The sequence below is a fragment of the Geotrypetes seraphini genome, chromosome 10 (genome assembly GCF_902459505.1).
Source record: "Geotrypetes seraphini chromosome 10, aGeoSer1.1, whole genome shotgun sequence".
Classification (NCBI taxonomy): Eukaryota; Metazoa; Chordata; class Amphibia; order Gymnophiona; family Dermophiidae; genus Geotrypetes; species Geotrypetes seraphini.
Window position 1 is genome coordinate 14,666,550 of NC_047093.1, and position 24,931 is coordinate 14,691,480.

The 24,931-nt window shown below is 49.2% G+C and overlaps 1 protein-coding gene across 7 annotated transcripts in view; it reads right to left on the reverse strand.

Annotated features, from left to right (window-relative positions):
• AMZ2 (archaelysin family metallopeptidase 2) overlaps positions 1–24,931 on the reverse strand; it is a 44,021-nt gene that overhangs the window by 7,827 nt on the left and 11,263 nt on the right. For 4 of the 7 annotated variants that reach the window (XM_033960954.1, XM_033960952.1, XM_033960951.1 and 1 more), the window contains exons 3-5: positions 21,881–22,054; positions 8,811–8,939; positions 206–390 (exon numbers count right to left, since the gene is read on the reverse strand). In XM_033960954.1, coding sequence (XP_033816845.1) covers positions 206–390; positions 8,811–8,939; positions 21,881–22,054 — 488 coding nt within the window. The remainder of the gene's footprint in view (positions 1–205; positions 391–8,810; positions 8,940–21,880; positions 22,055–24,931) is intronic. The other 3 variants (XM_033960950.1, XM_033960955.1, XM_033960956.1) reach the window with 3 other exon arrangements.

Consider the following 24,931-nt stretch of genomic DNA (forward strand, 5'->3'; position numbering starts at 1 on the left):
CTAGCTAAACAAATCTTTGCCCTCTCGTAACCTCTGAATGGTGAACATTATCTATTTGCCTTCAGAATTCTCTGAAAGTGCACATTATCCCTTCCGTCATGGATCCTTTTGCTGAATTTGGAGAATATTGTCACAAAACCTGTGCACAGTCCAAAATTAAAATCAGAAAGGGGGGAGGGATGAGAGATAGCTGTTAGGAACTCACCTTGCAGGACCTGAGAAGCAGTGTGCTGGTGACAGGTGGTGTGTAATAGCCATCAAACACCGAGTAGTCTCCTGCAGTTAGCTTCTTCACTGGCTTCAGCTGACCTTTGTAGTTTCTGCTGTAGAAATCACTGTCGTACCTGGCAAAGCTGAAGATTCCCATCCCTGGGGAGGGTAGAAAAATACCTATCTAAGGTCATTTGGCCGGCTCCTTTTCAACTTCATGCAAACACATCAGGTTGGGGCTGTCAGTGTGTAAGTTTGTCACTAGTGTTACCAGGTGTTGCTTTGGGAATCTTCCTCACATAATGATTGACAAGTGCTGTGGAAAAATGTACATTTCTAGAACTCCAGCAGAAATAAAAATATGAGTGAAAGGTGGTATATCAAATTATTACCGTATTTTCACGTAGATAACGCGCACCCGTGTAAAACGCGCACAAGGATATAGCGCGCGGGAAACCGAAAATATGTAAAAAAAAAATTTGTATACCGCGCACACCCTTATACCGCGCATGCTGCCCCAACTCTCCCGTCGCCGCCCGACTCTCCTTTCGCCCGCCCCGACTCTCCTCTGGCCACCCCGACTCTCCTTTCGCCCGCTTCGACTCTCCTCTCCCCCTTGAAGTCCTGTCCCCACCCTGAAAGCCTGATGCCCCCCCGACGTCCGATTCACCCCCCCCCCCGCAGGACTGATCGCACCCCCACCCCGAAGGACCGCTCGCACGCACCCTGCACCCGCACCCCCACCCCGAAGGACTGCTCAGAGAAAGGGCAGGACCGCCAGAAGAGGAAGCAGCGCAGGCGCAGGGCTCACAGAAGAGCCGGGACCACCAAGAGGAAGCAGCAGGACACCGGTAGGAGCGTCTACATGATGGGGGGGGGGGTCAGGAGGCTGTGGGGGTGCGAGCGGTCCTTCAGGGTGGGGGTGCGGGTGCAGGTGGGAGTGCGTGCGAGCGGTCCTTCGGGGTGGGGGTGCGTGCGAGCGGTCCTTCGGGGTGGGGGTGCGAGCGGTCCTGCGGGGGGTTGAATCGGACGTTGGGGGGGGGGGGAACTATGTAAAAAAAAAATTGGTACAACGCGCTCACGCGTATAACGCGCAAGGTTATGCACGGTTTATAAAATCGTGTATAATGCACGCGTTATATGCGTGAAAATACGGTACATCAAATCGAAAGGAGCAAAGCTGTTGTGTTACTAGCATTTAGAGAAATAGAATATGGAGGGTCAACATCTCCTACAAAGGGCAAGATCAAGATTTGAACTTATGGCTTGCAGTGAACACTCTTAGCTGGTCCCAACCTCTAGCTGAAAGCTGAAAAGATGACATAGAGAAGAGTATAACTTTAGCAAATGCAGGCGGCTAAGCACTTCAGCCTTCCTCTACTGCCCTCTGCTGGAAAACCAAACCTAACAGTTGGTTTCATTTTAAAACGCATTTCAGTTTCATTTCACTACCAGAAGCAAGTTAAAAAAAATAATAATAATAAAGCAGGGCTAACGGATCTTTACTTTCTTGGGTATCTTTCTTGGGTCAGACCAATGGTCAGACCAATGGTCCATCAAGCCCAGTAGCACTTTCTCACAGTGGCCAATCCAGGTCACTAGTACCTGGCCAAAACCCAAAGAGTAGCAACATTCCATACAGAATCTCAAAGAATAGCAAGATTCCGGAATCCCAGAAAGTGACAAGATTCTAAAATCCCAAAGAGTAGCAACATTCCATACAGAATCTCAAAGAATAGCAAGATTCCGGAATCCCAGAGAGTAAAAAGATTCTAGAATCCCAAAGAGTAGCAACATTCCATGCTACTGATTTCAGGGCAAGCAGTGGCTTCCCCCATGCCTTCCTCAATAACAGCTGAAGATCAGGGGGTGGGGAGTATCAATATTGTGTATGTTTTATTGTACCCCATTTAGAACTATTGGAAAACGTGGGTCAAGAAAGATTAAATTCTTACCTTGGTAATCTTCTTTCTCGTAGATATGTCTAGTGATCCTGAACTCTAGGGTCTTGTATCCCAACCAGCAAGTTGCTTGCAGAAAACTGTCAATCATATTTTCCAACCCCTCTACCTTCCCAGGAAGCTGCTCCTGCCCCCTTAATTTGTACAAAAGCAATCACGTAGCACTGTAATAAAAGCCATAACATGAAGGAGGGAAACAGGGGAAAATCCAACACCACAATTCTGTTTGGCTCTGTAACAAACATAGGAAATAACATCCAAACTTGTAACCAGCACCATGTATACAGCTTGTAGCTACTTGCATGACTTGCTATCAAGCACAGACTTAAACCAGACTATATGGTCATGAGGACTTTCCTATGCATCATTTTTATTTTTTTTTTTTAATCCTCTCAAATCCTCAGAGATAGAGAATTCTTAAAATCCTAAGGCAGAAGGCAGGCAAAGCCCATACATAGGGCGAGACTTCAGGACCACTAGACACATCTACAAGAAAGGAGATTATAAGATAAGAACCTAATCTTTCTTTCTAGTGCAATGTGCCTAGTGGTCCTGAACTTTAGGGACGTACCAAAGCAGAACTTAGGTCTGGCCCGCTAAGCTTGCCTTCAAAACGGAGGACCCGGAAGCAACATTTGTCCTGGCTGCTACATCCACCCTACAGAATCTGGTAAAGGAACGAAGAGTAGACCATGTAGCTGCTCTACATATCTCCTCAGGCGAGACAGCCCTAGTCTCCACCCAAGAGGCAGCAACCCCTATATTGGAGTGTGCTTTCAACTTGATCGGTGGCTGTTTACCACAGCCCACCTAACTGGAGGAAATGGCTATTTAAATTCATCTGGAAATTGAAGCTTTACACGCTGACCTCCCTTTCTTGGCATGACTGGTCAGAACAAGAAGGTGGTTCAATAGGTGAAACTCATTGGTAAGTTCAAGGTATCAAAGAAGCACTCGCTTGATTCATCCAGCAAATGCAATGTTCTATATTTTTTCTTAGACCCCCATAGGTCGAAAAAAAGGCAAATGAACTTCCAGACTGATGTAGAAGGCCAAGAGTATTTTCAGTAAGAAAGACAGAACTGAGCGTAGGGAGAGTCCAGCTACTATAATCCTAAGGAACATCCCTGCAGGAAAGAGCTTGTTGTAACTTAGAAACCCATCTTGCCAACAAACACCACCAGGAACCCTATCTTGACTGTAAAATCCAAAAGGACAGCCTCCTGTAAAAGCTTATACAGACCAGTACCAAGCCCTTGCAACTGGATGTTAAGTTTCCAGGAAGGGAAACACATTGGGGGGGTGAAAATGCAGAGCCCCTTTAATGAACAGGGTGACATCAGGGTGAAAAACCAAGGAGCCTCTTCCGCACCCCTCTCCTCCCTTCCCCGAGCTTGGAAACAGAAAAGGCCTGTTACCGAACCTACCGACAGCCCCTTCTGAAGTCCCTCGTACAAAAAAATTCAGGACTACCAAAATTTGAACTTTCCAGGGCTCTACATCCTTCACCGCATGCCAGTGGTGAAGAGATGTCCAGGCCTTAGGTTAGGCTGCAACCATTGGCAGATTCCTATCTATGAGCAACATGGTAATGATCGTGTCCAAATAACTCTTGTTTGTTAGAGTCGCCCGCTCAAAAGCCATGCTGTAAGCCCAAAGTGTTCCAGATTCTCGATAGAAGAGCCACTTGAACCAGAAATCTGAGGCCTTCTGGTACAAGTCTGTGTCCTTGTCTGGTCAAGGCACCTGTCGAGAGGGTGTGCTGCTTACAGCTACTGAGGACTCTTGGCAGTTCAAATAAGCATTCCACATAAGGCTCACAAAATCTGGTGTGAAGCTTTATACTGGGAGTCTCTCTGACCCCAGCAGTTCCCCCCGCCATTCTCCTGAGCTCTGTGGCCCACAAGCGACTGTGCTTGGCCAATACAGAATTGGAGGGTCCTGGGTCTCTTCCCCTGTAGACGCACCTCCTACAGATCCCCAGCTCTGGAGAACTCAAAGGAGGCTGAGCCCGATGCTCCTGCCCCTCCCACACACACTCTGTCACATGTGGGACATGGACACTCCTTAGCCGGCCATCCAGCACAAACCTAGCATGATATAGAGGTAAAAAGACTCGAAAGGTCCATCCCAGTTGATTTTCAGCAAAATTGAGGGTTGAGGTATATGGAGGGAAAAGAAAAAAAAAAAAGATAAGTTTAAGATGGCCACCACCAGAAAAATCACATCAAAGCCGGCCCATGGAGACCTCCCTGAAGGAAAAATATCACAGGAAAAGGGGTTTTGGAGGAGGAGGAGGACCTGGGCTCAGAAACCTTCAAAATCAACTTTTAGAGACAACCCTCCTCCCAATTTTCCCCATAGGTTTCAATAGCCTTACTCACTGTGCCATGTGGTGCCTGCCTGCTTCAGCACAGGATTTCAGATGGAATGAAAGAGAGAAGACATCCGCCTCACAGATTCACCTGGTCTTCTGGCTGCTAATCAACCCCTGGAAAACTGTGCCGTAAAAGGGGGGAGGCTGCTTCGGGGCTTCTCATGCCGTCTCTGCGCAAGTGTCAGTTGCTTTTACAGTGACTGGATGGAATTATGGCGGATCTCCGTGAAACTTATTTGCATGCAAAATTGTTTCAACATTGATCGCCGTTTTGAAATCGGACAATTTGCCAGAAATACAGCAACCCAACGGATTTTACCAGCTAGATTAGAGAATCTGGCCCTGAGAGTTTCAGGAGTAAAACTAAGGGCCTGTTTTACAAAGCCACGCATAACGGCCCCGAAGCCCATAGAGATTTAAAGGGCTTCGGGGCTGTTGCCGTGCGGCTTTGTAAAACAGGTCCTAAGTGTAACATGCTGAAAACCAAGTACAGTGGTGCCTCGCATAACGGACGCCTCGCACAGCGAACGCTGCGCACAACGAACTTTATGTCTTGATTCGTACAACGAACTTCGTTTCACACAACGAAGTCGCCCGAGCTGCATCCTTCCGCGCAGGCACTGCGCTTAACTGCCCTCTCTCCGCCTGGCTCCCTCTTGCCCCCCCCGACTCCCCGACACGATCGGGGCAAGAGGGAGCCCAAGCCCTCTTGCCCCCCCGACTCCCCGACACGATCGGGGCAAGAGGGAGCTCAAGCCCTCTTGCCCCCCCGACTCCCCGACACGATCGGGGCAAGAGGGAGCCCAAGCCCTCTTGCCCCCCCGACTCCCCGACACGATCGGGGCAAGAGGGAGCTCAAGCCCTCTTGCCCCCCCGACTCCCCGACACGATCGGGGCAAGAGGGAGCTCAAGCCCTCTTGCCCCCCCGACTCCCCGACACGATCGGGGCAAGAGGGAGCCCAAGCCCTCTTGCCCCCCCGACTCCCCGACACGATCGGGGCAAGAGGGAGCCCAAGCCCTCTTGCCCCCCCGACTCCCCGACACGATCGGGCCAGGAGGGAGCCCAAGTCCTCCTGGCCACGGCGACCCCCTAACCCCACCCTGCACTACATTACGGGCAGGAGGGATCCCAGGCCCTCCTGCCCTCGACGCAAACCCCCCCTCCCCCCCAACGACCGCCCCCCCCAAGAACCTCCGACCGCCCCCCAGCCGACCCGCGACCCCCCTGGCCGACCCCCACGACACCCCCAACCCCCTTCCCCGTACCTTTCTGTAGTTGGCCGGACAGACGGGAGCCAAACCCGCCTGTCCGGCAGGCAGCCAACGACGGAATGAGGCCGGATTGGCCCATCCGTCCCAAAGCTCCGCCTACTGGTGGGGCCTAAGGCGCCTGGGCCAATCAGAATAGGCCCGGGAGCCTTAGGTCCCTCCTGGGGGCGGGGCCTGAGGCACATGGGCCCAACCCGACCATGTGCCTCAGGCCCTGCCCCCAGGAGGGACCTAAGGCTCCCGGGCCTATTCTGATTGGCCCAGGCGCCTTAGGCCCCACCAGTAGGCGGAGCTTTGGGACGGATGGGCCAATCCGGCCTCATTCCGTCGTTGGCTGCCTGCCGGACAGGCGGGTTTGGCTCCCGTCTGTCCGGCCAACTACAGAAAGGTACGGGGAAGGGGGTTGGGGGTGTCGTGGGGGTCGGCCAGGGGGGTCGCGGGTCGGCTGGGGGGGCGGTCGGAGGTTCTTGGGGGGGGCGGTCGTTGGGGGGAGGGGGGGTTTGCGTCGAGGGCAGGAGGGCCTGGGATCCCTCCTGCCCGTAATGTAGTGCAGGGTGGGGTTAGGGGGTCGCCGTGGCCAGGAGGACTTGGGCTCCCTCCTGGCCCAATATTGTCGGGGAGTTGGGGAATCGGCGGGGCAAGAGGGCTTGGGCTCCCTCTTGCCCCGGTCGTGTCGGGGGGTCGGGGGGGCAAGAGGGCTTGGGCTCCCTCTTGCCCCGATCGTGTCGGGGAGTCGGGGGGGCAAGAGGGCTTGGGCTCCCTCTTGCCCCGATCGTGTCGGGGAGTCGGGGGGGGGGCAAGAGGGCTTGGGCTCCCTCTTGCCCCGATCGTGTCGGGGAGTCGGGGGGGCAAGAGGGCTTGGGCTCCCTCTTGCCCCGATCGTGTCGGGGAGTCTGGGGGCAAGAGGGCTTGGGCTCCCTCTTGCCCCGATCGTGTCGGGGAGTCGGGGGGGCAAGAGGGCTTGAGCTCCCTCTTGCCCCGATCGTGTCGGGGGTGCCAGGGACCACACGGAGTCACCCACCGTACCACCCGATTCGGGTAAGCGCAGGTATCGGTGGGTGGCTTATTTGCGGGGGGGTGCCTTATTTTACATTTTTTTCTAAAAAGGGGGGGCTGTCTTATTTGATGGCCCTGCCTTATCATCGGGGAAACACGGTAGAAAAAAAAAAAAAATGAACAGTTAAGTCCCAGTTTTTGCCGCTGAGACTCTGCCCTCTCTCACTGTAAAATTAGACTCTACTTAGTCTGTCTTTAAATTTAAAAAATGTGTGTTGTTTTAAAAAACAATTATGTTTTTAGATGTATCTAAATAAAAATAATAACCAAAAATTTATCTTTTTTTATGTCATCTTAGCATATTTTATGCTGCAGAACGAATTATTTTTTTTTACATGTATTCTTATGGGAAAACGCGTTTCACATAACGAACGTTTCGCATAACAAACTTGCTCCTGGAACCAATTAAGTTCGTTGTGTGAGGCACCACTGTAAACAGAACAAGGTGCTCGAAGTGACATCTCCTGGTCAGAGACTGTATTGCACTATGCATGTGAAAATCCCAGTCTCTTACGTAGGGGCTGATGCATAGAACATGGCAGAGTGATCTAGTTTTGCCAGGCAATGCTCAACACAAATTGCAAGCAAATTATGTGCATGCTCTTTGTGTTAAGGATCAGTAGTAAAAGGGAGAGAACACCTGCGCATAAGAAGTGAGTGGTAGGCACAGCTCCTGGGCAAAGCCCATTACAGTGCAGAGCTGTGATCGCTGGAGTGCCAAACAAGCAGCAGCAAGGGTAAAAGCAAAATCCCACAGTTGAAGCTTCTTTGCTACAGTATGTGTGTGTGTTTCATGCTACTGACAGCTTCAACCTTTCAGAAAAATTTGTAAGCTAAAATGTGGGTGTTCCGTGCTGTGCATTACACGGAGAGCTCATTTTAATACTAATAAGTTCCTTGTAATGCATTTGCATACGATTCTCAGTGGCTGCTACCGCAGTCGGTAAAAGCTGCCAAGAAGAACCCATTTGTACATTGGAGGCTGAACTAACTCACAAGCTAGACTAGCTGCAACCAGCCTTATTTAAACAGTACACTTCTCCCTCCGTATTCGCGGTGATAGGGAAAACAGAAAAACCATGAATAACTTTTTCATATGTTATTCGCGGTTTTCTATTAAAAACCATCGTGAATATGGTGAAACCGCGAATAACAAAAAAGACCACATTTGCGATTTTCTCTGTGCAAGTTGGGAATCAGCGATTTTCTCTGTGCACGCTGGGAATCGGTGCTCGGAAAAACGCGCCAAAATTTTTATCCGCACTAATGGATGATGTAATTTGGGGGGAGGAGCCAGCAAGCTAAAAACCACAAACAATTGAAATCGCGAGTGCAGAAACCACGACTACGGAGGGAGAAGTGTATGCGCTAATGAACTTTATAAGGTAGAGGTTTAAAGCAGCTCATAAATCCACATAACACTTTACTATCTTCTGTTGATCAAATGGTATGAAACCGATATTGCCGACTTTGCAGCCAGCCATGCTCCAGTGTTTGAAACTTAGGGCCTCTTTTTACAAAGCTGCAGTAGCACTTCTTCCATGGCAAATGAACTAGCGCTGTTCCTATGGCGAATGCACCAAAGCCTTTAGGAATTGAATGGGCTTTGGTGTATTTGCCATAGGAACAGTGCTAGTGCAGCTTTGTATAAGGAGCCCTTATACAAGATTTTAATTATATATATAAGATATATTATAGATAGTGGCAGGAAAAGAAATATAAACAGACTGATGAAGGTTCATGAGGTATTTTAAAAATTTTCCTATTTATTAATTTATAATTGTAAAATTTAAAGAGAAAACCTCTAAGTAATTACAGTCAATCCAGACGCTTTCTAAACATGCATCGTTCAAGAGAAAAAAAAAAGTATTTTTGTTCATATTTATGTTTTCCCACCTGGGGTCTTTGAAGAGGACGGGACGTAAAACACACAGTACCTTCTGTCAAAGAAGCCTGACCAAAAACAAAATTCCAGGACTCTTTTGGGTACAGGTCTATCATCGTGATCCCCACTATACAAAAAGCATCTTTGGGTTTCTTCTGTTTCAAGAATTTCAGTAGGTCTTCTGTAGAATAACCCATAAAGTAAATCATTAAATGAATGCACTAGAAAGGGAAATTTTAATACTTATTTTCACATTTTTTCATTAAATTCCAGAATCTAGAAACAAAAACCTTACAACATAAAAAAAACCCTCAGTAACTGTTATTTATATAAAAATAAAATGAACTTTGGGCTCCTTTTACAAAGCTGTGATAGCATTTTTAACGCACGCAGAATTTTAACACGTGCTACACCCACGCTACGCGGCTAGAACTAACGCCAGCTCAATGCTGGCGTTAGCGTCTAGCGCATGTGGCAATTTAGCGTGCACTAAAACCGCTAGCGCAGCTTTGTAAAAGGAGCCCTTAGGTATAGTAGTCCCCATCAAAAGGAGAAATATACGCAAGAAATAAGGTTGGATCAATAAAGGCGCGCTAAGCTTTTTGTATATATATATATATATATATATATATATATATATATATATATATATATATATATAAGTCTTTAAACCCGTTACATTAACGGGTGCTAGAGTAGATGTCTGTCTGTCTGGGTATTTTTTTTCTTTGTCTCTCTCTCCTTGCACGCTGCCTGTCTGTCATTTTTTTTGTCTGTGAATCTCCCTGTGTCCTTAGTGCCCTCAGTGCCTCCTTCTCATCTCATCTCATGTGCCATAGCTGAGGTAAGTAATGGCCTAGTTGCAGGTTGCAAGTGCTAATTTTAGGCATCTAGATGACTTGGTGCTTACAAATTTTGCCACTAATACCGTACTTAAAAAGTTATATACAGGTCTCCCTCCCTATCTTCGGTTTGGCATTTGTGACTTTGGTTATTCACAAGTGTTCTCCAGATCAGCTTGTTGGGAATTTATTCTCCGAGGAACAGCTGAGCGTGGTTGGGCCTGGGACAGAGCTGACTCTGCCCCTGACTGACATCATCCAGAGGTGCCGAGAGAAAAGGCCCTGACTAACACCACAGCAGCGTGTGACAGTTTTGCTGTAGCTACACCAGAGATATTAAATAAAGTCTACAGAGAGGAATGATGTGAGGAAGAGATTTAAGAGGATGACACCACTGAATCCATGGAAAGAGAGATCGCGAGATGAGATAGTTTATTTACGAACTTATGGTATTCACAAGGGGGCTGCGCCCCTAACCCCTGGGGGGGGGGATCTGTATATGATTATGCACCCAGTGCCAATAATAATTAGCTTATTAATCTCTGCAGCTTACTTTAGCATTTAATATTATGTGTATTTAAAGTCCCATTTTGCTCTGTAACAAATTTTGTCAATAACTGGTGTTTGTGGCTATCTGAAATAACGTCACAGAAAAAGCACAGTTACTTACCGTAACAGGTGTTATCCAGGGACAGCAGGCAGATATTCTTTACGCATGGGTGACGTCACCGACGGAGCCCACGGTACGGACCTTTTTACTAGAAAGTTCTAGTTGGCCGCACCGCGCGTGCGCGAGTGCCTTCCCGCCCGACGGAGGAGTGCGTGGTCCCCAGTTAGTATAAGCCAGCTAAGAAGCCAACCCGGGGAGGAGGGTGGGACGTAAGAATATCTGCCTGCTGTCCCTGGATAACACCTGTTACGGTAAGTAACTGTGCTTTATCCCAGGACAAGCAGGCAGCATATTCTTTACGCATGGGTGACCTCCAAGCTAACAAAGAGGGAGGGGGGATGGTTGGCCATTAGGAAAATAAATTCTGAAGTACAGATTGGCCGAAGTGCCCATCCCGTCTGGAGAAAGCATCCAGACAGTAGTGAGTAGTGAATGTGTGAACTGAGGACCAGGTGGCCGCCTTGCAGATTTCCTCAATGGGTGTGGAACGGAGGAAAGCAACAGAAGCGGCCATAGCTCTTACCCTGTGGGCCGTGACAGCACCGTCTAGTGACAGACCGGCCCGAGCGTAACAGAACGCGATGCAAGCTGCAAGCCAGTTGGATAGCGTCCGTTTAGAGACCGGTCGACCCAAACGATTCGGGTCGAAGGTCAGGAAGAGCTGAGGGGACAAGCGGTGAGCCCTTGTACGATCGAGATAGTAAGCCAGGGCACGCTTGCAGTCAAGACTGTGTAATGCCTGTTCTCCGGGGAGTGAATGAGGCTTCGGGAAGAACACAGGCAAAACAATGGACTGGTTGAGGTGAAAGGCTGAGACCACCTTTGGAAGGAACTTTGGATGGGTGCGCAGAACCACCTTGTCATGGTGAAAAATAGTGAACGGTGGATCGGCAACCAGTGCATGAAGCTCACTAACCCTCCTGGCAGAGGTGATGGCAATGAGGAAAAGAACCTTCCATGTCAGAAATTTGAGCGAAGTTGTGGCAAGTGGCTCAAAGGGAGGTTTCATGAGGGCAGACAAAACCACATTCAGGTCCCAGACAACCGGAGGAGGCTTCAGAGGTGGTTTGATGTTGAAGAGGCCCCTCATGAATCGGGAAACCAGAGGGTGAGCCGTGAGAGGTTTTCCTAGGACAGGCTCATGGAATGCCGTGATGGCACTGAGATGGACTCTGATTGAGGTGGACTTGAGGCCTGCGTTGGACAGGGAGAGTAAGTAGTCTAGAACAGTTTCCACCGCTAAGGAGGTGGGATTGTGATGATGACGGAGGCACCAAGAGGAGAACCTGGTCCACTTCTGATGGTAACATTGGAGGGTGGCCGGCTTCCTGGAGGCGTCCAAAATGAGACGGACAGGCTGAGACAGATTTCCTGAAGAGGTTAGCCCGAGAGAAACCAAGCTGTCAGGTGGAGGGAAGACAGATTGGGATGTAGTAGAGACTGATGTTGCTGTGTAAGTAGAGTAGGAAACACAGGTAGAGGAATGGGCTCCCTGGAGCTGAGTTGAAGTAGAAGGGAGAACCAGTGTTGACGAGGCCACCGGGGAGCTATGAGGATCATGGTGGCTCCGTCCCTGCGGAGTTTGGATAAAGTCCGCAACATCAGAGGTAGAGGAGGAAAGGCATAGAGGAACCGATCCGTCCAGTCGAACAGGAATGCATCCGGGGCCAGACGGTGAGGAGAGAAGAGTCTGGAGCAGAACTGGGGCAGCTGATGGTTGTGAGGAGCTGCGAATAGGTCCACCTGCGGAGTGCCCCAGCGAGCAAAGATGGAGTGGAGCGTGGGAGGATCCAAAGTCCACTCGTGAGGTTGAAGGATGCGGCTGAGATTGTCGGCCAGGGAGTTCTGTTCGCCCTGGATGTAGACAGCCTTGAGGAAGAGACTGCGGGCCGTGGCCCAGGTCCAAATGCGAAGAGCCTCCTGACAAAGGAGGCGAGATCCGGTGCCGCCCTGTTTGTTGATGTAGTACATGGCAACTTGGTTGTCCGTGCACAGAAGCAGAACCTGAGGGCAGAGAAGGTGCTGGAAGGCCTTGAGAGCATAGAACATGGCTCGTAGTTCCAGGAAATTGATGTGATGGAGACGCTCCTGCGGGGTCCAAAGACCTTGGGTGCGTAGGTCTCCCAGGTGAGCTCCCCATGCATAAGGGGAGGCATCCGTGGTGATGATCATGGAATGCGGGGGCAGATGAAAAAGAAGGCCCCTGGAAAGATTTGAGGAGTCCAACCACCATTGTAGAGATCGCTGAAGAGACGATGTCACAGAGATGGGATGAGAAAGAAGATTCGAGGTCTGTGACCACTGGTTGGCCAGAGTCCATTGAGGTGTTCTGAGGTGGAGTCGTGCCAGGGGAAGCACATGAACCGTCGAGGCCATGTGGCCCAGGAGGACCATCATTTGTCTGGCAGAAATGGAGTGATGAAGGAGCACCTGACGACACAGGCGTAGCAGAGTTCGCTGACGATCGGAGGGGAGAAACGCCCTCATTAGTGTGGTGTCGAGAACCGCTCCGATGAACTGAAGTCGCTGTGTGGGAAGCAGATGCGACTTGGGGTAGTTGATCTCGAATCCCAGAAGATGGAGGAGAGAGATGGTATGATGAGTGGCTTGTAGCACAAGTGGAGACGTAGGTGCTTTCACTAACCAATCGTCCAAGTAGGGAAACACCTGGAGGTTGTGAGACCTGAGGAAGGCCGCCGCCACAATGAGGCATTTGGTGAACACTCTGGGAGATGATGCCAGGCCAAAAGGTAGCACCTTGTACTGATAATGGCGATGGTGCACCTGGAATCGTAGGTAGCGACGTGAGGATGGATTGATTGGGATGTGAGTGTAGGCCTCCTTGAGGTCCAGGGAACATAGCCAGTCGTTCCGAGAGAGATGAGGGTACAGCGTGGCAAGGGAGAGCATTCTGAACTTCTCCTTGACGAGACACTTGTTGAGGTCCCGGAGGTCGAGAATGGGACGTAGGTCTCCTGTCTTTTTTGGAACTAGAAAGTAACGGGAGTAGAATCCCCGGCCCCTTTGTTCCAGAGGTACTTCTTCGATGGCATTGAGTAGAAGGAGGGATTGGACCTCCCTCAGGAGGAGGGGGGTTTGAGTTGAAAGAGAAGCAGACTCTACGGGAGGATTGTCTGGTGGAAGAGTCTGGAAGTTTAGAGAGTAGCCGTGGCGGATGATGTTTAGGACCCACTGGTCCGATGTGATGACCTCCCAACGGCTGATGAAGATGTGAAGCCTGCCTCCGATCGGCTGAGGAAGAGGCAATGAGGGTGGAAGACTGGCTAAGCCCTGGAGAGAGGAGTCAAAAGGGCTGAGATGGTTTGGCAGGAGGAAGAGCCTTGGCCGGTTGATTAGACTGGGCACGAGCCTGGGTGTGCTGGTGTTGGCGGGCCCGCCTAGGTTGCTGTGGAGGTGGATTGAGCGGCCTAGCGGAGAACCTGCGCTGATATGAGGTCTGTGGTCTGTAAGGACGAGCAGGAGGAGCCTTTTTCTTTGGTTTAATGAGAGTATCCCATCTGGTCTCATGGGCGGAGAGTTTCTGTGTGGTGGTATCCAGGGACTCTCCGAATAATTCGTCTCCCAGACATGGGGCGTTGGCTAGTCGGTCCTGATGGTTGACGTCCAGATCAGAGACCCTGAGCCAGGCCAGACGGCGCATAGCCACAGCGATGGCAGATGCACGGGAGGTGAGCTCAAAAGAGTCATAGATAGAGCGCACCATGAATTTTCTCAGTTGAAGCAGGCTGGAGATGTGCTGCTGGAAAAGTGGAACCTTATGCTCTGGCATGTACTTTTGCATGGCGGAGAGTTGCATTACCAGATGTTTGAGGTAGAATGAAAAATGGAACGAGTAGTTGTTTGCCCTGTTGGCAAGCATGGCATTCTGATAGAGCCGCTTGCCAAACTTGTCCATAGTTTTGCCCTCTCTGCCAGGAGGGGTGGAGGCATAGACACTGGAGCCCTGAGTCTTTTTTAAAGTGGACTCCACCAGGAGAGACTCATGAGGGAGTTGGGGTTTATCAAATCCTGGGATTGGTATAACCCTATAGAGGCTGTCCAATTTACGGGGGGCCCCAGGAACAGTCAGCGGGTTCTCCCAATTTTTATAAAAAGTTTCCCGTAAGATATCATGCACGGGCAACTTTAGGAACTCTTTGGGAGGTTGATCGAAATCTAATGCCTCCAGGAAAGCTTGTGACTTCTTAGAGTCAGATTCCAGAGGCAAAGACAAAGCACCCGACAACTCCCTGAGGAATTTAGAGAAGGAAGATTGTTCAGGTTTAGATGCGGTATCGGGTGCCGAAGGCTCTTCATCCGACGACGATGCATCCTCCTCGGTACCGGTAGGGGATTGTTCCCATAGGTCCGGGTCTCTGACATCGGTATGTGCGTGTCAAGAGACTGGAGTGGAAGGCTCGGCATGGTGAGTTTTAGACAAAGATTTGCCTGAGCGTACCGAGACGTTACCAGGTGATGTAGACCTGTGTCTGTCTCGGTCCCGAGAAGTACGGTGCCGGTCGGAGTCGTGGGGAGACCGGTGCCCTGCCCGGTCCCGAGGAGGATCGGTCGTCGTCAAGGCCATAGCCTCGGCATGGGAATGGAGATGCGGTGCCGAGAGAATGGGCATGGAGGAGTCCATAGGTACCGAGGGAGTGGATACCGGTTGGACGGTATGGGTCTCGGGCCGGTCTGGTACCGAGAGCAGCGGTGCCAAGATAGAGGGTAAGAGCTGCTTAAGTTGCTTGTGGAGTTGTTCCTGCAACTTGTCCTGGAGGATGGCCGCGATGCGGTCATCCAGGGGAGGCACCGGAACCACTTTTTTCTTCTTTGGTTCCATGGGTGCCGCTCTACACTCCGGCGATGAGGGGGCCGATGACGAGGCACTCACCGAAATCGGAGTGGAGCGTTTTTTGGCTCGGCGTGGAGCCGAAAGGACTGGTGTCGTCCCCGAAGTGGGAGGGCGCTCAAGGGTGGAAGGCTTCTTAGCCGGCTTACCTGGCGCCGGGGGCGCCGATGTCGACTCAGGCGGTGTCGAAGTGGTTGGTGTCGATTTCGACGGTGCCGCAGATGAAGAGGTCGAATCCATAGTCGGGCCGGTGCCGAAAAGTAGATTTTGTTGGATTTGACGATTCTTCAAAGTGCGTTTTTTAAGAGTGGCACAGCGGGTGCAGGAATCCGCCCGATGATCCGGTCCCAAGCACTGCAAACACCAGTTGTGTGGGTCAGTGAGGGAGATCGGGCGTGCACACTGCTGGCACTTCTTAAAACCGGGCTGCGGGGGCATGAATGGGAACACGGCCTCCGCAAAATCAAACCCCGAGGCCTGGATCGTGCTAACAGGCCCCGCCGGGGCAGGAACGAAAAAATAAAGCAAAAGAAAGAAATTTTTTTTTTTTTTTTTTTGTAATAGAAAGAAAAAAGCACCCGAAGGTGAAAAAATCGAAAAAAGAACGCGAGATGGAAGGCAAAAGGAGTATTTCAACAACGTTGAAAAACACACGTCTTCTTCGCTCCGCGGAAACGAAGAAACTGGGGACCACGCACTCCTCCGTCGGGCGGGAAGGCACTCGCGCACGCGCGGTGCGGCCAACTAGAACTTTCTAGTAAAAAGGTCCGTACCGTGGGCTCCGTCGGTGACGTCACCCATGCGTAAAGAATATGCTGCCTGCTTGTCCTGGGATAAGATGATTTACTTTTTGCTTTTAATCTTCTTCTCTCTTCTGGCCTTGGCTTCATAATAGGACTGAAGTGCTCTAGCCTTCTGCAGTTCTGCCCGACGTAGCTTTGCCTCCTCCAAACTATGTCCTTAGTGCCCCTTCCTAAGTCCATAGTGCCCCTTTCTATGTCCTTAGTGACCCCAGTGCCTCCTTCCTCACCTCACCCCCCTCCAATGCCAGCCTGCCTCCCATCCCCTTCCATTGAACACCCCCCCAGGCCAGCCTGCCTCCCATCCCCCTGAGCAGCATGTTTCCATGGAAACCACCCCACCCCCCTGATGCCAGCCTGCCTGCCATTGAAACCCCACCTCCCCTCCGATGCCAGCCTGTCTGCCTGCCATTGAAAACCCCCACCCCCCCTCCAATGCCAGCCTGCCTACCTGCCTCCCCTTCCATTGAACCCCCCCGATGCAAGTCTGCCTGCCTGCCTGCAGCATGTTTCCATGAAACCCCCCACCCCCCTTTGATGCCAGCCTCTCTGCCTGCCTCCCATCCCCCTTCCATTGAAACCCCCACATGCCAGCCTGCCTGCCTCCCTGAGCAGCATGTTTACATGGAAACCACCCCCCATGCCATCCTGCCTGCCTGCCTTCCATTGAACCCCCCCCACCCCCCCTCCGATGCCAGGAGACAGGCATGCAAATCAGTCTCATGCATATTCATTAGGAATATCCTGGAAAACCCGACTGCCTGGAATTTTAAGGCCCTCCAGCTTATTCCTCTCCCTGGCGCAGGATCCGCTCAGGGCCGCCCTGTCCTGCCGGATCTACATTTTGCCTCTCTCCCCGTGGGGCTGGGCTTTGCCCAGCTGTTTCCGGACTGACGTCTTTCCCTCCCCGATCCTCCTCCCAGGGCGAGAAAAAGAAAGGGAGAAGCAGAGTCGGTGCCCCGTTGCGGCCGGAGCCGGTTCCGATCCCGAAGCGGAACTGGGGTAACCGGGGAGTGGCTAAAACCCGAACCGGAGGCAGGATCAGACCGGGGACCGGCGCGCGCCCCCACCCGGGGCTGAGACCGATTTGCCTCCGGAGCCAGGAAAGGGGGGGGGGGAGAGAGCAGCAGGGGGATCTGATCCAGAGCTGGAGCACGTGTGCAATTCGGATTCCCCACCCCCGCGAGCTTACCCCGATCCTCTCTTGCGTTGCATCTGGAGACCTCTCCCCCCCCCTCCCCCACCAATTTGGAGGGAGGAAGTGCAGCATCTGACTGCAAGAACAATCGACTTTTTTCTTCTTTGCTTTCCAATCCGGAGCCAGTTTTGCAAGACTGGCTGAATTTTGATGAGTCGCTGGCACAGGCGCCGTGAGGAGTGACACAGAAGCACACCTCACGCCCCAGGACTCACGATATTTCAACAGCGCATGCGCGTTCTAGGGTTTTATTATTAGAGAGAGAGAGAGAGGGAGAGACACAGAGAGACTATACACTCATTTTGTCCTAGGACTAGCTTGCTTATATCTTGTTTAACAGTCCCCCCCCTTTTACTAAACCACAATAGTGGTTATTAGTGCAGGGAGTCGCGCTGAATACTCCGTGTGGCTCCCGACGCTCAGAGTTCCTATGTATAAAAGGGGGGGGGGGGTGTATAACAACTTGAGTTTAGCCACCCATCTGTTTATCCCAACAGACTCTGTACCACCCATCTTGTCCCCATCTAATATTTGCACTTAGCCCCTCAGTTGTAGGATAAGCTGTATTGTAGAAAAGCGTTAGCATCATATCTGTGTTATCTGAATGTTAATATGTGCTTATTAGGCATTTCATAAGTATTATGATAACATCGAATTCTCTCTCTTATTTCAGTGCTGGTAAAAAAAAAAGTGTATTTTTAAAACTTTCATGGTAGTCCTATTATTAAGTTTCAGTTTGCTGATTTTGAGTTTACTTCACTCATTCTATTTATGTTTCTATTTGGCCTTTTTACTACTGTTATGCTGTTAACAAAATTGAAAGTTTTATGTTAAATTGTACTTGGGCGAATCTCTTCAGAAAGTTGGTTAATATTTCTCAGTCAATAAATACATAAATAAATATTCTAAAAGATGATTCTCAGAAATAAAGAATACAAAAAAGGTGTATGGGGACAGACTTAGGGCTCCTTTTACAAAGGTGTGTTAGCGTTTTTAGCGCATGCACCGGATTAGCGCGTGCTAGCCAAAAAACTACCGCCTGTTCAAGAGGAGGCGGTAGCAGCTAGCGTGCGTGACATTTTAGCACGCGCTATTCCGTGCGTTAAGGCTCTAATAACCTTTGTAAAAGGAGCCCTTAAAGATCTCAATCTGTATACTTTGGAGGAAAGGCGGGAGAGGGGAGATATGATAGGGATGTTTAAATACCTATGCAATATAAATATGCATGAGTTGAGTCTTTCATTTGAAAGGAAACTGCAATGAGAGGGCACAGGATGAAGTTAAATCTAAGGAAATACTGTCTTACAGAAAGGGTGGTAGATATATCCACAGAGAAGAAAATCCAGAAAAAAAACAACAACAAAAACCCCCCCACTATGGAGTGACGATGTTCCTTAAATGGACTTTAAGAATATCAAAGTTCTAAGGTACAATAGAATCATCCACATGAAATAAGTTCATCCACATAAAAACCTAAAGGACCTAGTCTGCTCAGTGAAATAAAATGAAGCCGCAACCGCATTCCTAAATACGAGTCATACTTAAGTTGAGTGTCTAACTCGGGAACTGCCTGTATTCACAAACCAGTTCCTACATTCATTGCTGACTGAAAGTTGCAGTACTCAAAGCTACCACAAGGTAGAAGTACAGTGGTGCCTCACACAACGAACTTAATTGGTTCCAGGAGCAAGTTTGTTATGCGAAAAGTTCGTTATGTGAAACGCGTTTTCCCATAACAATACATGTTAAAAAAAATAATTCGTTCTGCAGCATAAAATATGCTAAGATGACATAAAAAAAGATAAATTTTTTGTTATTATTTTTATTTAGATACATCTAAAAACATACATCTCCCTGTCCTTTTACTTCCACTATCTTCCTATCACATCTCTATTCCCTTTTGTCCCTCTCCCCATGATCAATCATCTCACCACCTCTCTCTTCCCTCACCCTCAGGGTTCAAGATTGCTTCCACTCTTTTTCCTGTTGTTCTCTCTGCCTGTCACCCTATGATTTAGCATCCCTTCTGCCCTTGTCCAATATTTCCCCTTCTCTCCCTCCCTCTCATCCCCTGCTCCAACATACCGTATTTCGACTGCCCTTCCATCCCCAGGCCTGCCAACTTCCACTCATTTACTGCTTTCTCCCACCTCTGCCAAAGCCCGCCCCCCCCTGCAGTGATCGGCAACACCAGGCACCCCCCTCAATCGGTGAAACAGGGCCCCCCCTCGATCGGCGAAACAGGGCCCCCCCTCGATCGGCGAAACAGGGCCCCCCCTCGATCGGCGAAACAGGGCCGGCGACTGCTTTCTCCCGCTGCTGTTGAAGTCTGTAAACAACTTTAACACAAGCCACGGGGCTCTAACAGTGCGTATGCTGCCAACGGCTTCCTTCCTCCTTCCTCTCCCCTCATGATGTAACTTCCCATTTGGTTGATGGAGGAGGAGGATAGTAGCCGGTAGCGTCACGCACACTGCGCGGAAGGATGCAGCTCGGGCGACTTTGTTGTGTGAAACGAAGTCCGTTGTACGAATCAAGACAAGAAGTTCGCTGTGCGAGGCGTCCGTTATGCGAGGCACCACTGTACTGTATGATCTATAACAGGGGTGCCCACTCTTTTTTGATTCGCGAGCTACTTTTAAAATGACCAAGTCAAAATGATCTACCAACAATAAAATAAAAAAAAAAAACCACAATGCACACTGTACGCATAGAATTGTTAATTATCATTCCTATTCCAGGGTTTTTTCAGAGGTCAAAGCAGATGACTCTATGCACTGTCACCTCAGTAACAACCATAAAAAAAATAGACAAATACCCACCCCCTCCCTTTTTACTAAACCACAATAGCAGTTTTTAGCGCAGGGAGCTGCGCTGAATGCCCAGCGCTGCTCTCGACGCTCATAGGCTCCCTGTGCTAAAAACCACTATTGCGGTTTAGTAAAAGGGGACCATGATATAAATTCAGACACATTTTGATCACCAAATTTAAAATAAAATCATTTTTCCTACCTTGTCTGGTGATTTCATGAGTCTCTGGTTGCACTTTCTTCTTCTGACTGTGCATCCAATCTTTCTTTCAGCCTGTATGCTTCCTCTCCTCCACACCTCATTCCCTCCCCCAACTTTTTCTTCCTCTCTCCCTGACCTTTCTTTCTTTCTCTCTTCATGCTCCCTTTCTTTTTTTCTGTTTCTCTTCTTTCCTTCTGTTTACCTGCCTGCCCCCTTTCTTTCTTTCTCCCTGCCCTTCCCCAAGCCACTGCCGCTGCCATCGGGGAACAGGACCCAAACGCCACCAATGGATAACGCCGCCGCCGCCCCATGCTCTCTCTGCTTTGGGCCGATCAATCTTCCTCTCCCTGACGTCAATTCTGCTGTCGGAGAGGAAGTTCCGACCAGCCAGGCAGCGATTGACTGGCCCGAACTTCCTCTCCGACGGCAGAATTGACGTCGGGGAGAGGAAGATTGATCTGCCCGATAGATCGCCAAGGCAAAGTGAGTCCTGGATGATCGACTCATTTTGCCTTGGCGAGCTACCTGTCGATCGTGATCGACCTATTGGACACCTCTGATCTATAAAGTTATTAAGGTGTTAAGGTAGTCCAATAAATAGAAACAGAAACATGATGGCAGATAAAGGCCAAATGGCCCATCTTGTCTGCCCATCCATAGTAACCATCATCTCTTTCTCTCTCTGAGAGATCCCACGTGCCTAAAGGACCTAGTCCACTAAGGACGCAGGACCCAACATGGTCCGCATTTCGACAACAAGTCTTCTTCAGAGGTTCCTGGGGGTCCTATAGTGGTGAATGCATGGAAGAGCCAATATGTGGAGAGCCTCAAGTGAAACGCTGCTTGCAACCAAGACCCCTGAAGAAGACTTGTTGTCGAAACGCGGACTGTGTTGGGTCCTGCGTCCTTAGCGGACTAGGTCCTTTAGGTTTTTAGGTAGATGCTTGGAACAGTCTCCCGGAAGAAGTGGTAGAGACAGAGACTGTGTCTAAATTCAAGAGGGCCTGGGATAGGCATGTGGGATCTCTCGGAGAGAGAAAGAGATAATGGTTACTGCGGATGGGCAGACTAGATGGGCCATTTGGCCTTTATCTGCCATCTTGTTTCTGTTTCTATTTATTGGACTACCTTAATACAGTTTTGGAAGCAACTTTATAGATCATACAGTACTTCTACCTTGTGGTAGCTTTGAGTACTGCAACTTTCAGTCAGCAATGAATGTAGGAACTGGTTTGTGAATACAGGCAGTCCCCGAGTTAGACACTCAACTTAAGTATGACTCGTATTTAAGAACGCGGTTGCGGCTTCATTTTATTTCACTGAGCAGTATTTCCAGTGGCACAGACTCCTAAAACTTCTTGTGTAGCAGATTCAGGAATGATGCATGGCCATATTAAGAACAGTGTGTGGTTATGCATGCTGTGCCTTAGAGGAACACTTTGACCCTTTTGTCAGCTGGGAGCAGATGTAAGCAGCAAGAATCTGAAAATCTACAAGTTCTGAGTTACATACAAATCCGACTTAAGAACAGCTTTAAAAACGTAACTTGTTCTTAACACAGGAACTGCCTGTAGTTCTGGAATTTTTTCCTTATTAACTACTCATAATTGCAAAAAAGCCGCTGGCTGAAGATTATGTGAAATTTTCTTAGTCAATTGGTTTCATTTTCTTAATGATCCTTTCAGACTGTAGGCACTGTGATAAAGTACTACAGAAGAGTCACTGTTACTTTAAAAACTTTCACTTAATACCTGCATGAATCTGTAGGTTGTGTGTGTTCTCATTGACTCGAAATGCACAGCCAGTAGATGACACAGGAATGGGCTGCAAGATTTTCACAGCCAAGCCATAATAAAACACTTCACAGTAACGTTTCAGCCAGTGAAGATAATCTTCCGCAGTAACTCTCGAGTCACCAAAGGAGCCTGAGCAGACAACAGTAATACTATCAGGATCTGTTCACACACCGTCAATGCTAGTTTTTATCAACACAGAAAAACTTGCATGTCAAGTTGTACTACTTATAAAAATATTTCCTCTAGTCTCCTAAATAAATCTATTTCTTTATGCATTCTGTGGAAGAGCACATTAGACGAGCCATTTGGTCTTTTTGTGCCATCATCTACTATGCTGCCAGTGCTTTTTTGGTCCTCCAGTATAACTGAGCCTTTGATTTGTGAGAAACCAATGAAGTTTTTAGTGCAGTCCTTCAATCAACAGCCTAAAAAGTGCATAGTTTCAACTGATTTTAGCATACTGTCCATAACTCAAATGAGGAGCAAAAGGTTTTACTGCTATGAGGATGAAAAAAAAAAACATCTTCAAAACCAGACTGACAATTAATTTGTTAATCTTCAGAACATATGGCACATCAGACTAATACCTAACTAGGTTCCCCATATGAACTATCTTTAAAATACTCTTATTGTGAAGATGCAACCTTGCTGGATCCACACATTTGATTTTCTTTAACCTACCCAAAGTGAGACCCATCTAGTAATACAAGACATACGGTATATCTACTGTAGGCTTCTATGTTTTTCCTGGTGCAGACAATATACAAAATGATCAGGTTCTTACCTTGCTAATATATTTTCTCGTAGATAGGTGTGTTATACTGCCTGATAAGGTATTCTCCCTATGCTTGCATATTATGCAGAAGGCATCCACTCCAGGTTTTTGAAAGAGCCTGCAGGTGTAGCGCTGCCCACCAGCACAATAAGCGGGCCTCCAGACTCATCTGTGCACTTTTGGCACCTCCTTGGCGAAAGACATACACCACCACTGTAGCATTGTCCGAAAAGACTCGGACTGCCTGACCATCCAGCCTCTTCTTCAGCTGCTGCAACGCCAAACGAATGGCCCAAAGTTCCAATCTGCTGATCAACCACTTCGTCTGGGAGATCGACCAATGCCTCTAGACTGGAGGTCTACTGCAGTGAGCTCTCCAGCTGAAGAGGCTGGCATTCGTGGTCACAATCACCCACAAAGCTAGTCTGAGAGGCATGCTTCTTGACAACGTCTGTGGACTGAGCAACCGGATCATACTGGCACAGGATTCCGGAGTCCACCGTGATAGCAATGCATTCTGAAGAGGTTGCATGGGAGCCTTGGCCCACATCTATTGTAGATGCCATGGCTCCTAGCACTTGAAGGTGGTGCCACAAGGACGGAGCTGGCTTGGCCATCCTGTTGGTTAGCTGGGTAGAAAGCTTCTGTCTGCATGCCTCTGGAAGACAGAAACAGCCTTCTGCCGTGTTGAAGAGTCCCAGGTATTCCAGAGACTGGGATGGCATCAGTTAGCTCTTTTGAAAATTCATTATTCACACAACTCGGACTACCTGTCACTGCTTGCTCTCATCCTGAGAACAACAGAGCCCTGATCGGCTAGTCATCCAGGTAAGCACTTGCAAACCTATCCTGTAGAGATACGCAGTTACCAATACCATCACCTCGGTGACCTTGAGGTATGCTGTCACCTGACCAAAGGGAAGTGCCGAGAACTGGTAATGATTCTCCAGGACATTAAATCTCAGGAACATCCTGTGCTCTGGAAAGATGGGAATATAAAGGAAGGCCTCTGTCAAATCTAGGGAAGCCAGAAATTCCCACAGCACAACCACTGTGATGACTGACCATACTGTTTCCATAGGAAAGCATGGAACTTTCAGCACTGAATTGACATGTGCGAGATCCAGAATGGGTCTTCAATCCTTTGAGCCTTTTTTGGGCAGTATGAAGTATATGGAGTATCTGCCCAAGCCCAACCCCTTGGGTGGCATGGGTTCTATGGCCTGAATTTCTACCAGTCTTCGGACTGTGATTGAAATCCAGCTAGCCTTCTCCAGGCACCCTGCTGGAGAGTCCACAAACCAGTCTGCTAAGGGATGGGCAAATTTGAGCTTGTAACTACTCCAAATGATCCCTAGCACTCAATGGTCTCCCCGAGAGGATTTATGAGATAAGGTTCCTTCCAAGTACTGCTGAAAGCATCTGGAGCCATGAAAATTAGACTGCCCGGGGCCTCTTGAGGTTCACGATCTGCTGTCAGGTAAAGACTATGGTCGGTGATCTGCTACACTGGCCAGATGATCTTCCATTTCCTTTCTGAAAAACCTTTGTACCTTGAAAGGAAGTTTGCTGAGCGCAGCCTTGGAGGTGGAATCTCTCACCCATTGCCTGATCCAAAGCAGTTTTCAGGCTGAGATAGAATAAGCCAAGATGTAGCTCATGTCACAGACAGCATCAGCCACATAATCTACCCCTGGCACTAAATTCTGAGGCACAGGCTCACCCTGTTCCAGTGTAAACCTATGCAATCTGGAATGACAGGCTCATACCACAAAACAGGCCACTGCAGCTGCTTTGATTCCAAAGGCCAGCACCTCAAAATGTCTTTTAACCCTTTAATTGGCAGAAACATAGAAACATAGAAAGTGACGGCAGATAAGGGCCAAGGCCCATCAAGTCTGCCCACACCAATGACCCTCCCCTACCTCCCTTTGCGAAGAGATCCCACCTTTCGATCCCATTTAGCTTTAAAATCAGGCACACTGCTGGCCTCAATCACCTGCATCGGAAGACCATTCCATCGATCCACCACCCTCTCGGTGAAGAAGTATTTCCTGGTGTCGCCATACAATGTCCCTCCCCTGATTTTCCATGGATGCCCTCGTGTTGACGTGGGTTCCTTGAAGAAGAAGATATCCTCCCCCACCTCGATACGGCGCTTGAGGTACTTGAATGTCTCGATCATGTCCCCCCTCTCCCTGCGTTCCTCTAGGGAGTAGAGCTGCAATTTA